The sequence below is a fragment of the Alligator sinensis genome, unplaced genomic scaffold (assembly GCF_000455745.1).
Source record: "Alligator sinensis unplaced genomic scaffold, ASM45574v1 scaffold15_1, whole genome shotgun sequence".
In the NCBI taxonomy this organism is placed as follows: domain Eukaryota; kingdom Metazoa; phylum Chordata; order Crocodylia; family Alligatoridae; genus Alligator; species Alligator sinensis.
The window spans coordinates 1,565,321-1,584,262 of record NW_005842307.1 but is presented as its reverse complement, the minus strand read 5'-3'; the positions used below and the strand labels follow the sequence as shown (position 1 = coordinate 1,584,262).

General features: G+C 40.1%; 1 protein-coding gene across 1 annotated transcript in view; it reads right to left on the bottom strand.

The window, feature by feature from the left end:
* CCDC91 (coiled-coil domain containing 91) overlaps nt 1-18,942 on the bottom strand; it is a 79,037-nt gene that overhangs the window by 23,659 nt on the left and 36,436 nt on the right. Inside the window, exons 2-3 of the mRNA XM_025209773.1 lie at nt 16,114-16,158; nt 15,318-15,396 (exon numbers count right to left, since the gene is read on the bottom strand). Of these exons, the coding sequence (XP_025065558.1) occupies nt 15,318-15,396; nt 16,114-16,143 (109 nt within the window). The 5' untranslated portion in view covers nt 16,144-16,158. The remainder of the gene's footprint in view (nt 1-15,317; nt 15,397-16,113; nt 16,159-18,942) is intronic.

Genomic DNA, 18,942 nt, shown 5'->3' with positions numbered 1-18,942 from the left:
AATAGTTAGGAAAAAAATCACTAGGGCAACTAAATAACTGAAGAAATGAAAGCAAGAATTTACAGTGCTAATATATGTCTGGTGAGCCTGGATACAATGGCATCAAGGAAAACCTCAAGAAACCTTAAAATCCAGCTTTGTAGTACAATTGTTCAATCTGTCATTTTATACGGATGTAAATCCTGGATGCTGACAAAGGAAAATGGAAAAAGGCTGCAGGTGTTTGAAAACAAAATGCTAAGGAGAAATATTTGGTGTAGTACAAGAAAATTGAGTATGGAAGAGAAGATATATTCAAGAGCTTGTGAACCTTTGCAAAAGTCCTGATGACTTGAGCAAATTAAGACTGCTAAGAATTGACACGGAAGGGCGTATCATGAGGCATGACAAAGAGAAGCCATTTGCGAGGCAGATTTTAGAAGCAGAGTTCGAGGGTATCAAACTTTGAGGTAGACCAAGACAACTATGGGAAGATAACATAAAAATTAATCTGGAAGGGACAGACAAAGATGCAACAAGGTGGAAGGATATTGCAGAAAAACAGGAGGAGATGGAAGGCTGTCGTTAAAGCAGTTATATGCCTCTGAGGCTTATGAGACCAGAGAAAGATCTCCCATTCACACACAGGCCAAGATGGAGGGGAGTGTTTGCAAATTTAGTACTGTGGCATGCTAGAATCACTAGGGATTAAAAGCGCTTGCCTAGGGGACAATGGGATACCAAGAGAATAATGGTAAGATCGCTGTACAAGTCTCTTTGAATTCACACGCGTGTCATTACTGCTAAAAATCCTCATAATTCAAACTGATATACCTGTGAAGAAAATTTCATTTAGGTGGCTCACTTTCTCCACAAAGATTTTATTATTCAGTGTTATCCAGTCCCCCTTAATAAGGCACTTGACAGAAGAGAGTATCCAGTTGTGCAAAAAGAATTAACCAGTTTGAGATACCATAACTGAAAGAAACTTTTTAAACCTCTTTTACTTACACATTTGTGAGATGCTTTGGTTTCTGAAAACTCAACTTCAGGCAGACCCTTCCAGGAGCACTCCAAGTTTGTTTTTGTAACCAAAAGGATAAAACTTACGTTCTACAGAATCTGAGCAAGTCATACAGGCGAGCACACACACAAAAACAGGCCAGCTTCAGCAGCCAGGCTGAATGTTTAGAAAACAGTCATGCAAGAAAGTTTATAAAAAAGTATTGGGAAAACTATTCATCCTGTAAAGGCAATCTCCCTGGCCGTAACCACAAATCCAACCACAAAGGGCTCTGAGGAATGATTAAAAAAAAAAAATTCAACAAGCTTTTCTATATCTAAAAATTTCTCAATTTGTACAGCTTTTTATCCTTGGGCTTTTCACAAAACAGAAATAAGCCCTGGCAACTACGTAGAAAGCACCCCTTTCCAACAGTTTGCTTGTTAGTTCCAAAACAGCATTCCGAGAAGTCATTGTAAGAAAGTCCACAGGTGGTCCACATGCATCACCTCAAGTCCCACACACATTTCTCATGTTTTCCGATTAAAACTTGACAAGGGCACATGCTAACTCTGCAAGTAACTGAGGGTTAACAGTACTCCAAAAGTTACAGAATGACTGGCTTCGACTGGCTTTTAAATCTTCATGTTTATATACAGAAAAGCCAACTCTGACCAAAGATAAAGCTTCTTTCACAAAAAGAAATAGCAATTGTTGAAGCTGCTCAGACCTTGGAAAGATCAGTCCTAAAGAGGAAGATTTAAAGGCATACCTTTCAAATGTAACAGAGTTATCACACAGATAGCAGATATCTATTACACAGCTCTGGACTTCCTGACATAATTCCATAAAAAAAATTGTGATAAGCCAATTCAGGATAATCATTTTTTTTTCCACATGACATGTTACATCTTAATATTCTTTCATTTTTACATGAACCTTCATATCTCAAAAATTATTTCAATATCCACTCCAAAAAAATCACATACTTGCTGAAATAAAGCAACTGGTTCCTAGAAAGTTAACAAAATATTTAATGAATTGCATCAGTCTTTTAATGTAATTTAGCAGCAGCAAACAAGGGGAAGAACCCCAACATCAAGAAGAACTATACTATTTACTCAAATCCAAGATGAGGTTTTTTTCTCCCCAGTCAGTATGGGGCTCATCTTGTATTTGAGTAAGGACCCAGGGCAGGCAGAAACTCAGTTCAGCTCTGGCCCCAGCGCCCAGCTGCTGCCTGACCAAGTCAAAATGGCTTGTTTGGCTGGAGAGGGGCATGCAGCTGGGGAAGACCACAGACTGGTAGTGAGGGAAACCCCACCCCCTGACTCCCGGCTCCCTCCTGAAGCCTAATTATTCTGCAATGTAATTATTGGTGGGGAATCATCTTAAATTCCAAGTCATCTTAGGTTTGGGTAAACACAGCAGCTTTTTTACACCACTAACGAGTACTCTGTGGAACAAATCTCCTAAAGAACAAATGCATGAAACTCTGGATTCTCAAGTAGAAAAAGATATATTTATGCCCCAGTTTGGGAGTACTGAAGTTTAAGAAGATGGAAAATAAACAGCCATGCCCAATTCAAAGAAGCTATGCACACTCATCCACAGAGGGTTTTTTGGAGGGGTTATATGCCATCCTCCTGAAAGAAAGCTCCAAGCAACTTATAAATAAAAAGTTAAATTATATAAACAGGTAACATATTAAAATAAAATAATAAGTAATAACACAACTTGACAAACAATGACCCAAGCAATAGTCTCAGAACTTAACTCCACCTACTACAAGCCTGCCCAAATAAAATGGTCTTCCAAAGCTTCTGGAAGATGTTGCGGCTCAGGCTCTGGAAGGCCTCAAGGGGGAAAGAGGTTCAAAGTTGAGGAAAGAGTTTCAAAGTTGAGGTGCAATTACCAAGAATGACCTCCCACATTTTCAGCAAAAGAACATGGAACATAGATGCAACTTGTAGGGGATTGCTCTTTGCTGACCTTAGGGATCACAATGCAACTTAAGGGCAGTTCTATAGGCATATAGAGCCCAAGCCACATAGGGCTTTATAGGTCAAGACCTTCACCTTGAACTGCACCCAGAAAGCTACTAGAAGCCAGTACAGACTTTGGAGCACTGGAATAAAATGCTTCTGGTGGATCACCCTTTTCAGAAGTTGGATTCCCACATTCTGCACCAGCTGCAGCTTCCAAGCAGTCTTCTATGGCAGCCCCAACATACAGCACATTACAACAGCCTAGAGAGTTTATAAAAGTATACAAGAAGACCCAAATCTGTAAAAGAAAGTTGCAGCCTTCTCACCAGTTAGGAGTTTGTGGAAAATGCTCTTAGCCACTGCCACAACCTCAGGAAAACTGAGGTGCAGCAAAGGATACAGGAGCACCCCAAGGCTGCAAACCTGAACCCTATTTATGACAGGTGTCTCTGTCCCCCAAGTCATGTCTAGCCAACTACCATGACCCCTACCTCTGAAACCTCTGAAGTATTTCAGAACTGGGCAACCTAATAAATGGATGGAATCAATTCAGACCATTCTACTCTCTAAAAGGTACTGTCATTTAAAACTGGGTTTGTGGGAACAAAAAAGAATTATCCTAAACCATTATATCCGGGCTTTACATCACTTGAAATATTTTATGAAGAGACAAAAAACAGAATTGAAAACACAACCAAGTTAAGTGCCTTTCAAGCTTAGCAATAGTTGCTTGCAATATTTCTACAAGCCAGGGCAGATCACACCTAGTATCACACTAGTTTCAAAACATCCATCAGTGCCAGCTAACAGACAGCACATCAAAAATATTGGATTCTTAACAGAAGCATTAAAAATATATGGCTTACCAAATACACTGTTTCTGATTTCCATAGAATGAAGGCTCATTAATGACAAGGAGAAGACTCTTCTCCAGGAACTTGGAGAATGCTCTGTAATTCTGAGCAGGTGTTGAAAGCTCTCAATATCAACATGAAAATTTAGCCAAATTCAGGTGACAGTCATGCCAAGGGCATCATCAGTACATATGTTCCCAAGTCCTTTCATAGACAGAAAACTGATAGGATATCAGAAGAGCAGGGGAAAATTTATTCTCAAAGTATATCTAAGGAAATGAATAAGGAACTTATCCGATGCATCCTTTCACCAAGAAGTGCAGAAATGGAAAGTGGCAGGTAAAATATAACCCTGGAGAAGTACAGCCTGAAAGGCTGCAGGGAAAGATAAAGGTAGTGAGAGATGATTTATCTTTATGTCAAAGATGGCAATAAATGAAAGCTAAAATAAATCTTCACCCCATCTGCATGTCACACAAACTAAAGAGAACCTCACTTCAGTATACCCATATTTCAAGAATTCACCCATATCAAAGTGATCTGAAAATATATCTACATAGCAAAGCCAAGGAAACAGATTCTGTGAATACAGTGACACATTAGGTAGGAAAAAGTGAGGGCCATGAGCTGTGTGAGAAAAAAATAGCATGCAAAAGCCAACATAGGGAGAAAAGAGGAAAAGTACTACAACTCTCCTCTTACACATCCTTCAAACACCACCTTCAAACCCATTTATAACACCTACACAGGATGCTTCTAAGTCAGGGACGGGCAATTATTTTGGGCAGAGGGCCGCTTACTGAGTTTTGGCAAGCCATCGAGGGCCGCATGATAGGCACCAGGGGCAGATAAATATTAATTTTCTAAATTTTTTAGGGGCCGCATAGGCCAGATAGAATGGCCTAGCGGGCCGCATCCACCCCCCAGGCCGCATTTCGCTCACCCTTGTTCTAAGTAGACAAGTTCTTCATGATAGAATTGTCCCCGCTCCTGCTGGTATTTTGATTGGCAGTGATATAATTATCATACTTAGCATTTAAACTGCCGCAACATCTCACTGAACTGAATGTAAACAATTCATACCTCCTAACCCACTGACTCTGATGTGTCTGAAGACAGGTTTGTTTAATACACATGAAGTGTTCTCTGAGTTTGCATTTGCTTATTTTTTGCAATTATGGTGGCCAGTAACTTTTTTAAAAACATCAAGTGGCAATAACCACAATAAAGAACTGATGTAATGAAATGCTATGAGTCAACCCAACCTCATTTCAAAGCAGGCTAAAGCTGTCCAATTCCCTCAAGTTTTAACTAGAAGTGAAAGTGCCATCTATCTTAATAGAAAAGTGTCTAAAGAGAAAAGCAGAAAATTAAAAACGGCCTCAATCTTAATGCATGAAGAACAGTAACTGTATGTTAACTACAAACAGTTAGTAAAAAAAGCATTATGTAATTACTCTCAGTAGCATGCCTTTGGACTACTACCCTATGGCTTATCTCGAGGCAAAACATACGTCAGATACACAATTTACAAATGTGGTCTTGACTAGCATGTGTAAACATAACAGTTCCTAACTCATAAAACTTGAATCAGCAACTCCAGCCCAGACGGCACCCCCCACTCCATTCCCAAGTCAGCAGTTTCTGCGTGAATTTCACTGAGACAGCATCTATTGCTCAGCATTCTCCAAGACACAGCTTTTACTAGAGTTGGAACAATCCACGGCAGGCCAGACTCATGCAGCCCCTTCTTAGCCATTGCCAAAGAACCCTCCTCTGGCCAGTATTGATTTAATCTGAGTCACTCGCTCTCAGTCTTCTATCACCTGGCACATCATTCTTAACCTTAAAAGGCAACAGAAAACACCACAGTCACGTTAGATTTTATCAAGTTTCTGTTAATGGCAGAATATGTTTACTACGTTATAACTGAAAAAAAGGTACCCCCCCCACCCCTCAGCCACTAGATTGAATCAACAATAAAAAAAACAATGTGAAGCAGTATGTATAAGTAGCTATTTAAATATGTTTCAGCAGAGAAGCATCAAATCATACACTGTCAAACTCTACCTATATTCTTTTTTAATCATGTTATTGATTTATTACTTATTTCTTTTTAAGTAAATGAGTATTAAGAACCAACAGTCTTCTAACTGAAGCCTATGTTTCTGCTACCAGATGATGCTACGACCTCTTAAAAACTCATAATCATAAAGCTGAATTCTTAAATCAAAGTGTATCAAATTTCTTCCTGTAACACCACTGAAGCTAATTTTCTTCTTAATTCATGGCCACCTGAACATTTACTACTGTAAAAATTTACTCCAGTTAAATGGTTTACTCTGTTAAATGAGGGCTCAAACTAAATGGTAACTGCATATTAATATATATGAAAAGATTTGAGAATGACATAATTAACATATTTTTTTCTTTATATGGTGGGTGTAACCAGGCACTGAACTTGGGCCCTGTTATAGTCTGGAGAGCCTCACCGGACCCAGACACGCAGGAGGACCTACCAGGAGGTGAAGGACCGGCAATGTAGCAGAGGGAGCCAAGACTACAATGTCTGGGGCAAACATGGAAGCCTCCGTGCCCAACGCGTGGGGAAGTCCGGTCATCAGACCCTGGAGACAGCTCCTATTGGCCAGGAGGAGCCTGGCCAGAAGATAAGGCTGTACCAGCCCTAAAGAAGTTTGCCCCAGAGAGGGGGAGCACAGGCAGGGCAGAGCTTGTGGAGCCACGTGGAGGTACAGAACTGATAACAGAAACCAAACTAACAGACTGGAGATGGAGAGAAGCTAAGCAGGACACAGAAAGCCCACAAGCTTCATGAGCAAGTTGATTCTTAAAGCCACAGCGAAGGAAAACACTAGAAGGGAGGGACAGGCTACAATTAGATCTGGACAAGTTACAGGGTAGGGTGGATGAGAATAGGATGGGATTCAATACTTTAAAGTACACAGTAGTGCACCTAGGGAGAAAAAACGAGCAACATACCTATAGGCTGGGGAACTCCTTTCTCGTTAGCACAGAGGCAGAAAGGGATCTCGGAGTCATTACTGATTCCAAGATGAACATGGGCCGCCAATGTGAGGATGCAGTCAGTAAGGCTAACCACACCTTGTCATGCATTCACAGATGCATCATGAGCAGGTCCAAGGAGGTGATCCTCCCCCTCTACACGACATTGGTCAAGCCACAGTTGGAGTACTGTGTTCAGTTCTGGGTGCTGCACTTCAGGAGGGCTGTGGACAGCATTGAGAGGGTCAAGAGGAGGGCCGCTCGCATGGTCAGGGGGCAGCAGGGCAAGCCCTACGAGGAGAGGCTATGTGACCTGAACCTATTCAACCTCCACACGAGAAGGCTGAGAGGGGACTGGTGGCAGTCTATAAAGGAAAATGGTCACAAGTTGATTGAGAGTAAGTTTAGGCTAGACATCAGGAGGCACTACTTCACAGTCAGGGCGGCTAGGACCTGGAACCAACTTCCAAGGGAAGTGGTGCTCGCTCCTACTTTGGGGGTCTTCAAAAGTAGACTAGATAATCACCTAGCCGGGGTCATTTGATCCCAGCATTCTTTCCTGCCCACAGCAGGGGGTCGGACTTGATGATCTGCTCAGGTCCCTTCCGACCCTATCAACTATGAAACTATGAAAAGAGCTACCCAGACCAGTACAGTGGACATTTAAAGGGGTTTATGCCCGGGATATTGAACTTGGCTAAGCCATAAAGGTCCATGGGTGAGGGGCTCCCGTCCCATTGGCTTAAAGAAGAAACCAGCCCTCACTGGATTTAATGAATTGATGAGCAAAATGAATTGCGGCCAGTTAGCCTGTTAGTTGACTGGACTGATGGGGAATACCGAACTGTTGGAGAATTAGTTAATGGAATGCCGATGGACTTTATAGCTGAGCATCCAGAGGATGGATGGAAAAGAAGCAATTTGATGTTGTGGCATGAACTCCAGAGAAGGTGACATTAGTTAACTGATACAGCTCAAGTAGAAAATGATGCTGTGACAGTGTGAGCCCAATTGAAGCATAAACCCCAACTAATTAAAGTAAAAATCAAACCAGGTAATTGCTGAGGAGATGGCTGAGTGGTTACTAGGTCTAAATACACGGTCTGTGGGATGACGAGCCCCACAGAGAGGCCATGTGCTGGTGCCTATGTTGGTGTGCTAAGGGCAGGATGTTGGGGAGGCAGAGCCCTGTGAAGAAACATCGCAAGCTATCCTGCTCACCAGTGGTAACAAACACCTTGCCTCTCCTTATTCTCCTTCTTGTTTTGAATATCAAGGCATGGCAGAAGAGCATTAAGGAAGGCAATCTAGAGTGAGGGAGAGTGGCTGCTGATCGCTCACCATCAAGCATGAAATTCCCACAGGGGTCTTAACACATTTAAAGAGTGAGGAGGATGGAGAGAAGCACAGAATGTTACAAGATAAAGAGCATAAGGAAAATCAAATTAAATCTCTGACAAGTCATCAGTTCTGTATCGCGAGCCTGTTCAGCTCTTTAGTAGGCAGGGGTAGATGAAGGAGAGAGACTGGTATATTCCAGTGCCTAATTGCCAAGGCCTATAAGACAGCAAAGGTTTCTTAAAATGTTTATGGTAGCTTGCAACTCAGCTTCTGAATTATATTGAAGCCTGAGAGTTAAGCCCAAGCAGTAGGGATCTACTACAGCTTATACAGCCATGTCTCTTTGACACTGGCAGAAGTACAGGAATCACATTTTCATTCAAATGACACTGCTTAAATAATCTCGAAGCATAAACACAATGTTTAAGGCTCCTTTCTGTTCTCTTTACAATCGCATGTATTGAATAAATGGCAAGATCTTACTCTATTGATTTTCAAATATTTCCCCACATCCTTCAGAGTGACTACATAATTATAAAAAGTCAAGATTATGTTCCATACTCCTATGTCCTTTAATTGAAATTTATTCTGAAGTCCAACCATTGAGCACACAGCAGCTGTTCTTTTGCATAAGTGTTTCCTTTCATGAGCTCCGGAGAGAACGGAGGAAGGAACTGAAATCTATTACTTATACTGACACCACACTGAAGAGTATTCTTTGTGTCTTCCTCAATAAAACAGTCAGAGTTAGCAGAGCATGAGCAGCCAGCAGTTTTCCAGACACTAACAGTAGTATCAGCAGACGCACTTAATTGTGAACAGTTGGTCTGTACACATGTGCAGTATTATTTTTTCTAGTATTGTCTCATTAATTTCTTCACATCATTTGTGAAGTTCCTTTTCTTAAAATTTAAATTCTGCAGAGCAAGGTATTTTGTTTGTTTGGTTTGTTGGTTTTTATGTCTGTGCTTACATAACATCCAACACGACACATATCCTGAGAGTAACTTCTACAGACTATCATAATACTAAAACAATTATCTAATGTAGCTCTGCCTCTACTCCAAGTCAAAATAATACAAATAATCCCTTAACACTACATCCTGCTCAAAGAAACCTACATGGAAAAATAAAATGGGGACTTGCATTGCTATCTTTACCTTTGTCTAAAAAGAGCCAAAAACATCACTATACTCATAGTTATCCTAATCCATCATAAATTAAACCTGGAATACAAGTGCTCAGTCTGGGGACAAAATAGGAAAACATGTTATACCATCTAACATCATGTAAATTCAAAATTGCCTCTCCTCTTTTGAACTAAAATGAGTGATAATGTTTATAAGGTGTTGCCATTTAAAAACCCCTTAAACCTGATCCTTGAAAAGAACGCTACTGAGACATATATTCTATCATGCTGTCCATCAATAGGCAGAGCCTGAGGGAAAAGGGGAAAGTGTTGGTCCAAGTTCAACTTTAATTTTTGCAAAGATAATATATGCAAGAAATTGATGGAAACTACTTACATGCACACCTTGTCCAGTGAAGTTCAATTCATAAAAACACACTGGAACATCAGAGAACATGGTATTTAATTTTAAGAAAGGCTTGAGAGCGATTGATGGGAACATAAACAAGATGTGCAAAAAGAATTATATCCAAAAAAAGCCCAGGGCAGATAGACTGCCCATTTCTCTATTTTATAAAATTAAAGTTACAAGGCATTACCTACAAAGATATTACTCTTTTAAAATCTTGTCTATTCCTTTTTTAAATACATAGGGGGCAAAAAGAAGGTACCGGGTAATGTGGGGCCTCTGCAAGACACGCTAGGAAATCTGGTTGTCGCACCAGACGACAAGGCAAACCTATTTAACAATTTCCTTACCTCCATTTTCCTGAGCAGGGACCAGATCAGCCCGTCCTCCGGGACCCCCTCAGGCGCCGGGGGAGGCACACCCAGGCCTAGGGTCAGTTAGGATCTAGTCAGGGAACTTCAGGAGGGACTGGACATATTTAAATCAGCTGGTCCTGACGATCTCCACCCCAGAGTGCTGAGGGAATTAGCAGAGGTCACTGCGGGACCCCTGGCACAGCTTTACGAGCACTCATGGTGCTCTGGTATGGTGCCAGAGGACCGAAAAAGGGTTAATGTGGTTCCCATTTTCAAAAAAGGGAGGAAGGAGGACCCAGGGAAGTATAGGCCAGTTAGTCTTACCTCGATCCTGGGTAAGCTTTTTGAGAGAATTATCCTAGCGCATGTCCACGAGGGGCCAGCAGGGGAGGTTATGCTTAGGGGTAACCAGCATGGGTTCATTAGAGGCAGGTCCTGTCAGACCAACCTGGTGGCCTTCTATGACCACACAAGCCTTAGACACAGAGGTAGCAGCGGACGTAGTCTTTCTGGACTTCAGGAAGGCCTTTGACACTGTCTCTCACCCCATTCTCATTAAAAAACTAGGGGACTGTGGCGTCGACATCTACACAGTCAAATGGGTGGCTAACTGGCTGGAGGGCCGCACTTACAGAGTGGTGGTGGATGGGTCATTTTCGACCTGGAGGGATGTGGGCAGTGTGATCCCCCAGGGCTCGGTCCTCGGACCCACGCTGTTCAACATCTTCATCAGTGACTTGGACAAGGGGTAAAAAGCACCCTGTTCAAATCTGCTGATGACACCAAGATGTCGGGCGAAGTGAGCATGCTAGAAGGGAGGAATAGGCTGCAATTGGACCTAGACAGGTTACAGGGGTGGGCAGATGAGAACAGGATGGGTTTCAACACTGACAAGTGCAAGGTGCTGCACCTGGGGAGGAAGAACCAGCAGCATACCCACATACTGGGGAACTCCCTTCTTGTCAGTGCAGAGGCAGAAAGGCATCTTGGAATCATTATTGATGCCAAAATGAACATGGGCTGATAGTGTGGGGACACGGTCAGAAAGGCCAACCACACCTTGTCATGTATCCACAGATGCATCTCGAGCAGGTCCAAGGAGGTGATCCTCCCCCTCTATGTGGCACTGGTCAGGCTGCAGTTGGAGTACTGATGTCCAGTTCTGGGCACTGCACTTCAGGAGAGATGTGGACAGCATTGAGAGGGTTCAGAGGAGGGCCACCCGCATGATCAGGGGGCAGCAGGGAAGGCCCTATGAGGAGAGGCTGAGGGACCTGAACCTGTTCAGCCTCCACAAGAGAAGGCCGAGGGCAAATCTAGTGGCCTATTACAAACTAGTCAGAGGGGACCAGCAGGTATTGGGGGAGTCCCTGTTCCCCCAAGCACTACCAGGAGTGACTAGAAATAACAGTCACGAGCTGGCAGAGGGTAGATTCAGACTAGACATCAGGAGGCGCTACTTCATTGTCAGGGCGGCCAGGATCTGGAACCAACTTCCAAGCGAAGTGGTGCTGGCTCCTACCCTGGGGGTCTTTAAGAGGAGGTTAGACTAACACCTCGCTGGGGTTGTTTGACCCCAGTACTTTTTCCTGCCACGGCAGGGGGTCAGACTTTATGATCTGCTCAGGTCCCTTCCAACCCTACCAACTGTGAAACTATGAAACTATAACATTTATTTAATTTGTTAAACTATTGTGGGGTATACTTGCACTAGAAATGGTACAGTAGACATAAAAAATATAATTGGGAGTTTCAATTTGTAATATTACACTCGAATAAAAGGCTTTTCTTAATTCTAAAACATTGTTTAAACCAGTATAACAAGCAACCTTAGAAAATTCAGTTTCGCATAAATCACAGAAAACTTTTAAATATGATTTCAAATTCAGGTATATAGGTGTAATGTTTGGCTTCAATTACACCTCAGAAAACAGATAACAGATAGGTAGGCTAGAATGAGATGGTGAAACTCAGGTGCCCTCTACACTTTACAGCTATTGTGCAATTAACTGGAGAACTGCACAATTAAACTAAGCCCAGCTATACATGCAAAGTACGTATATCACACCATAAAAAGGTCCAACCAGCTTTAAAGTTAGACCTCAAAAATATGTACTAACTTTATAACTGGTTGCTATCCCCCTTTAATCTGTATGTGTACCAGGCTCTGCCCTACTACTGGGAGCCCTATCAGCTGGCTGGGTTCCCAGCCATAGGGTGTGCCATGGCATCCAGGACTAGGAATCCCAGAGCCGAGGGGACTCTCAGCCCTTGCAGTGCCTGTCAGGTGAAGAACTCTGGGTCCCAGGAGAGCATGTCTGTGATCTTCCAACTCTAAGGGTGCATGGTGGCACCTCGACTAGCATCTGTGATCTCCTATCCACGGGGGTGCTCCATGCACCCCACAGCTGGGAGATCAGAGCAACTGCAATCTCCCAGGTACAGAATACCTACCATGCTCCCCGTGGCCAGGAGATAGTGGTCCCGCAGCTAATGTGACTCACAGTCCTGGGTGTGCCCTACTTGCATGCAGGACTGCAAGTCCCATCAGCTGCAGGATTCACAGTGCTGGTTGCATGTCGGTCACAGCTGGGGCTGTAAGTACCCTATTTTACAGTGCATATGTACTGGCAATAAGGCATAATAGGACCTTACGCTGGATTCCAAAATCATGCCCCCTACCATGCACAGCAGGAGGCATGATTGTGTGGATCATGCATTAGATCTTATTGTGCCTTTATCTGTACTTGTAGACAGGTCCTCACTAACACATTATTTGATATGCATTTAAGTATATGGCCTTGTAGAAGACTAAAATAGCATGACTGATACAAAACTTCTTTGTAACAACAGGTCTTCTTTGCTGATAGTTTCTTTTTTTTCAGTTATATATATACACACACAATATATATATATATATATATATATATGCAGGGTGAATGTCAATGGAGTTAAATGCAAATAACATCAAATCAGAAGGGAGTTTAAGAACCAGCACAGGAATAACAATTGTGCAAAATTTACATGGGATTATATAGGTATAATTAGTTTGCGATTTTTTCAGTAAAGTACTATAATAGGAGAGAATTTTAGTTCCTAGCTGAAAGTTCAAATATTATTTTAAATACTTTTTAAAAAGATATATGTTTATTTTATTGAGATAAAAAACAGACTAATTCCCAACCACCAAGTTAACTGGCAAATATAAACTCTTAGTAGAGCATTAGCTTAAGAGCTGTTTCTTTATTGTGAGCTGTTGGCAATTTTTTCCAAAGTTGATACTATATGTGGCTGGTAATCGGTTGATCTGTTTTTTTACATCCTAGCTGAAATCCAGCACCTCCAAGTCATATAGATGAAGCTGTAATAAAACAATCAAAACAAGTGGTTTAAAACCGCTTTAAAAGTATGTTTATTAATTTGGTACAAGTCATGAGCTGATAAAGCCTAATCCCAGGGATGTGAACCACATACTTCTGCAGTTCTGCATAGTGAACGCTCCTATACAAAGGGTGGCCGGTTTATAGTGGAGATGGCAAAAGCAGGAGCTAATACTATCATTTACAGTTTTTACACTTCTTTAAATCAGTATAGTGTATATCTATAGTAGATAGCATTATTAATTTGAATTAGTCTTTAAACGTGTAGGATGGTATATGGAAATCACTAATAGTCTCCTTAGTATGAGTTTTTGCAATTTTCAGAATGAAATATTAGGAGATAAGACTCTTACATTATTTGTATTGTAATCTGACTTGCTATATTTGTTAAGCAATTAATCCCATTTATCTCGCACACTGCTGTTAATCCACGTCCCCAGCACTATTAATCTGTCAAATCTCTAAAGGTTTATCCACACAAAGTCAGCGTACAAAATGGGAATTTAAGGGATACAAGTTACTCCACAGTAAATCCCTATCATGTGGACAGTCTCTTGTGAGACAGTTACTTGTGTAATTAGCTATTCTGAAATGTATACACAATACAAGTATCCACGTGGGGAGTTAACAGACCAAGTAACGTACTGTAAATTCATATCTGAGATTGGTGTACAACAAAGGTTCCCAAACTTTTTCTTACTAAGTACCCTCTTCCAGATTTACCAGCTACCCATGTACTCCTACCAGCATGTTTTATATTTTAACCCCTTAAATGCCAATTAGTACTATAATGAAAATTAAATTTGCCATTATACAATTCCTCCTGTTTAACCCCCAGGGGTACATGTACCACAGTTTGGAAGCCCCTGCTGTACATTAATACTTCTCTGTCTAGACAAGCTACGAACAATTTCATTCACTTCCTTATCTAAATTTTAAAATCATACTGAAATAGAACAGTTTCCTTTTTGGAGTAAAAAGTGTCATTTTCTTCCAATTCCACTGGTCTAAAGTTAGAGGTTAGAGCAAGTTTAAGGTACATATCTTGTACCACTACAAGACTATATTATATTACATTACATTACATTATTGCAAAGGAGAGATTGTTTAGGCTTTCCAAAGGCAGCCTTTATTTCTAGCCCTGAAATAACTTTGGATATTCTATATTACAGAAATGACATTTACAGAAAAGATATTTTAAGACACTTTTTTGAAGGCTTCAAATACATGTTCTGTTTTCTTCCCTTAGAACTCTGCATAGCAGAGATTAAGGTGCTAAGGAAATCTAACTTTATAACTAACATAATACAATATAATATCCAAGAAAATGTTTAGTATTTTCTAAAACATGAGACATTTTACAGAATGTTCTGTGGAATAAAGATTTACTGCCACTAACCTGGAATGCCCTGTGATAACTCACTGGTACATATACATGCACGAGTAAGAATTTATTTATACATATAAATTTCTATGACAGGGAAAGCAACTAGCAATCATTATACAGAATTCTTGTGATCTCTTAAGGAAGATTTCTAACCTCCTATTGTTTACAGCAGACCATTGATGTACATGTGGGGGGAATGCCCTCAAGCTAGAGAAATGTTTTTCCTTTGTCCCATGAAATTCCACACAGTTTGTGAACAATTGAAAAACCATTTTTGTCTTCTTTCTCACTCTCATTCCTCAAGAATATTTGTGCTATATGCCAGAACAATTACAGAACAGAGAATCATACCAACATGCCAGGTTTACGCTATTACCAAAGTAGCAACCACTGCTTTATTGAAAATGCCTGAGAGCAGGGGAAGTCATCTGCAAAAGAGATGAACTTGGATTAGTCATTACCAATACCTGTGGGAAACGCTGCCCAAGGAATAGCAGGAGATGTAGTCTGTGTTTCACCATCTCCACCTTCAAAGGTTTCTGCTGCCTAGAAACATGGAAAATATTTTAAGAGTTTTAGACACAGGCTTTCCAGCAGGTACTTTCTAATGACCACGTTTATCACTAGGACAGATTTTTCAAATGCATTCCATTATCAGTGCTCTACGTTGCATCGCATTAGTGTTACTAAAAGAAAAATAACATTTTTTTTTCTGTAGTATCTGTCCTGCTCTAATGAGCATCCACTACTTTATGTTACTAGTTAAAACACAAAAACAAGAAAGGAAAGAAATTCACATATAAATGGCTTCAAAAGAAATTCCAATCCCTAACTGAGCAAGCATTTTAAAATCTTACATTTTCACAATTTTAAATTAAAAACAAGCCATCTGATGCACAGAAAGGAGCATATTACACTTATTAGGCAACAGAAGTAATCAGAAATCATATTAAAACCTACTCCACATTTTTCAAATATCAATATCTAATCTTAGATATTGAAACATAGACATTTAGTGGAGTGGCCTGATTTCTGTAGCTGCTGAGCAAACCCAATTTCTGACTTACCCAGAAAAAATCCCCCCCCCTCCAATTATTAAATACACGTGTGGTAAATTCTGCTTTAACTTTGACAAATTGGTCCAATTTCGTTTTAACAATTGTACTACTACTAATTATAATCTCTATCAATCCTCTCAAATTATGCACTTTCAAAACATTTTTTTAATCTTTTTTTTTCGACAAACATCAAAATATGACATACCTCAAAACCTCCAAAATCATCATCATCCATTCTCCTAGTTGGCACCTAGAAAACAACATACAATAATACTGATCAAAAATTCAAAGCTCTTAGCAATCAGTGGCTGGGTATATCAGTCTGCATAGCAGAATATTTCAAGCAGACTTCAAAAATATCCTCAGGTAGAATATGTTATAGCAGTCAAGCTTTGAGGAGACAAAGGGATGACCAACTATGACAGGCTCTGTATTTAAGAGAAATGAGTGCAACAAACAGCAACCAATGAAGGAAGCTACTATTTCTTAAGTTTCCTTTATGGTGAAGAATATCAGTGATAAGATTGAATCCTGTGGGACACAAGAATGGAGAGCCCTAGAAGTGAAGGTTTAGAGCTGTCCAGGTCTATTCTAACATCTATCTATTCAATAAAAGTTAGCAGAGCCATCTTAAAAGTGGTTCTGTCTTTTGTTACTAGGCTCAGCGGCAAGTCCACAGCAAATTAATCCACCATCCACACAGTACTGAAGGCTGCCAACTGAGCTAGTCACTTGAGTATTGGACTAATAATCACCATCGCAAAACCACGTACAATTCTATACATTTTATCACAGACCAACACATTCTTCCAATGTGAAAAATTGCCTTTGTTGATAATAAGATCTGGTGAATTTTATCGTAAAATTATAAAAAGAATAGTGCCTTTTTAAAGTAAAATTTATATCTACCCAGTGTTCTGAAGCATTGTACACATAAGCCAGAAATGGAAAAAACATTTTTACATTTAGAGTTGCTTTTCCAAATTGGCAATGTGGCTGAATTCAATAATGTTTCCTGCTTTTCCCATCTCTTCTTAGTTTTCTGGCAACATCAGCATAAACTCCAATTTAGAACAAGACTGTGGTAAATTTCTGGAAATCTTTCTCCTACCACAGAAGTTCTTCCGTAGGATTCATGGAGGGGGTTGATTTAGATTTTCAAAACTGATCAGCATTTTTGAGTTGCAGCCATGACTTCTGTGGCATTTTGATATATTTTTAGCTAAAACTCCCTTGTTCCTTTTAAAAAAAGTGCAGAACAAGTTACCCTGTTGACAAAGGTATATCAAGCCATGCATGGCAGTTCACAAAAGAATTAAACAAGTAATATATTCACAAAGTCCCTCTTTGCGTCTGATTAAGGATAAGGATGAGACAACAAATATCAATGTATGCATCAAAAAGTTAAGAAATTTGTAAAATTAATTCCTAGTTCAATTAAATCATTGGCCGGAAAAGGATTTCAGTAACAAGAAAGAACATAAGCAGAGGTAAATAGACACAGGAGGTTTAGAGGAAAACTTAATGAATTAGAACATAAAAACATAACTTTCGCCAAAATTAGAAGCTGGCACACAAATTCCGACCTGCTGCTGAAAAGCATTAGCCATAGAGGAAATTATGCTTGCACCAAACATCTCCCTCTCAGCAGTCATTGACATTTAGAAATATCCAGTTCTTTCAGAGAATGTCAGATGATCAGCACTGTCATGGCTAACAATAATTGGAGTCAATTTAATACTAAAAAAAAAAAAAACACAAAAAACTAGACAATTTTCATTTGTTCCTTGCCCAAAGAAACAAAAAACCCACAGAGTATTTTTTGTCATTTCCTTTGTACAAAAATATTGTGTGAAATTAAATGGAAAATATTCAGACAAGAACCCACTGCTGAAGAAAAGAGCATCAAAACCAATTTATGACACTGCAATATCATCATGCATCATTAGCATGTGTCCAAAAATAAAGGATCAGATATACTTAGCTACATAAAGTTCTCAAATTTGTTATGTACATAAATGAATGCGATTCACTTGTCAATAGTAAGGCCAAAACAACAGTAAAACAATACACAAGATAAACTAAAATTACTTTTTAATCTTTTCTTTTTGTTGACCTGCTTGATATATAAAAATTCTATTAACAACCTAATGGTGCATTACAATATTTTAGTGCTTTCAGTAACTTAATTTTGTTAACTTAAGGTTCAACTTTAAAAATGAACAAAAAACTTGCATCTTGTGAGCTTCTCCCTCTAGTCTCATTTGCATTTAGTCCACCATCACATCGCACCCTTGTGGCAATAATAGCAATTGCTTATATGGAACATTCATTCTAATAGTAGAAAAAACAAACACAACATAGTTTGGCTGTCTAATATGATGGAGTAGCAGGAAATACGGAAAAAAGCACCACCTGATCAGCAAGATCTCTACAGACCACTCAAAGTGTTTTGTGGACTAATGACAGTCCATGGACCCCAGTATAATAACTGTGTTAAGCATTTTATTCTCCACTTTTTAGCATTGTTTAGATCTCAATTGGAGTAGTTCGCTCTGCTTTCAGCACTGTATTTAAAAAATAAATCTGGACAAACTGGAAAAATATCATATTTTCTCAAATACAAAATGCACCTTCCCCCCCCCCCCGCCCCCCCAAATATGGTGTGTGTTTTAAGAAGGTAAGTTGTTTTCTTCGCTGGAAAAAAAAAGCACATGCCACAAATACATACCATGAAACTGCCAAGATGACAGGAGTCTTGTGTCTACCCTCTCATAGGGTATTACCTGAGTATTGCAGCTTGCGCCTGAAGCATCAAGTGAGCTGCCAGTAGTACCTTGATAATGGTACTTTGTGATGTGGAAACAACATTTTATTTACTTTATATAAAGAGCTACTTACAGTAAAGAACTAACAGTTTTGCTACTGCCCTTGAAAGGGTCTGGGGCCTAACCTTGTGTGACATCAAGTAAGTCCTCCTTGGAATACAGTGTGCCCAGAAAGATGTGGCATCCTAAGAGAGAGAGTCTGGGTG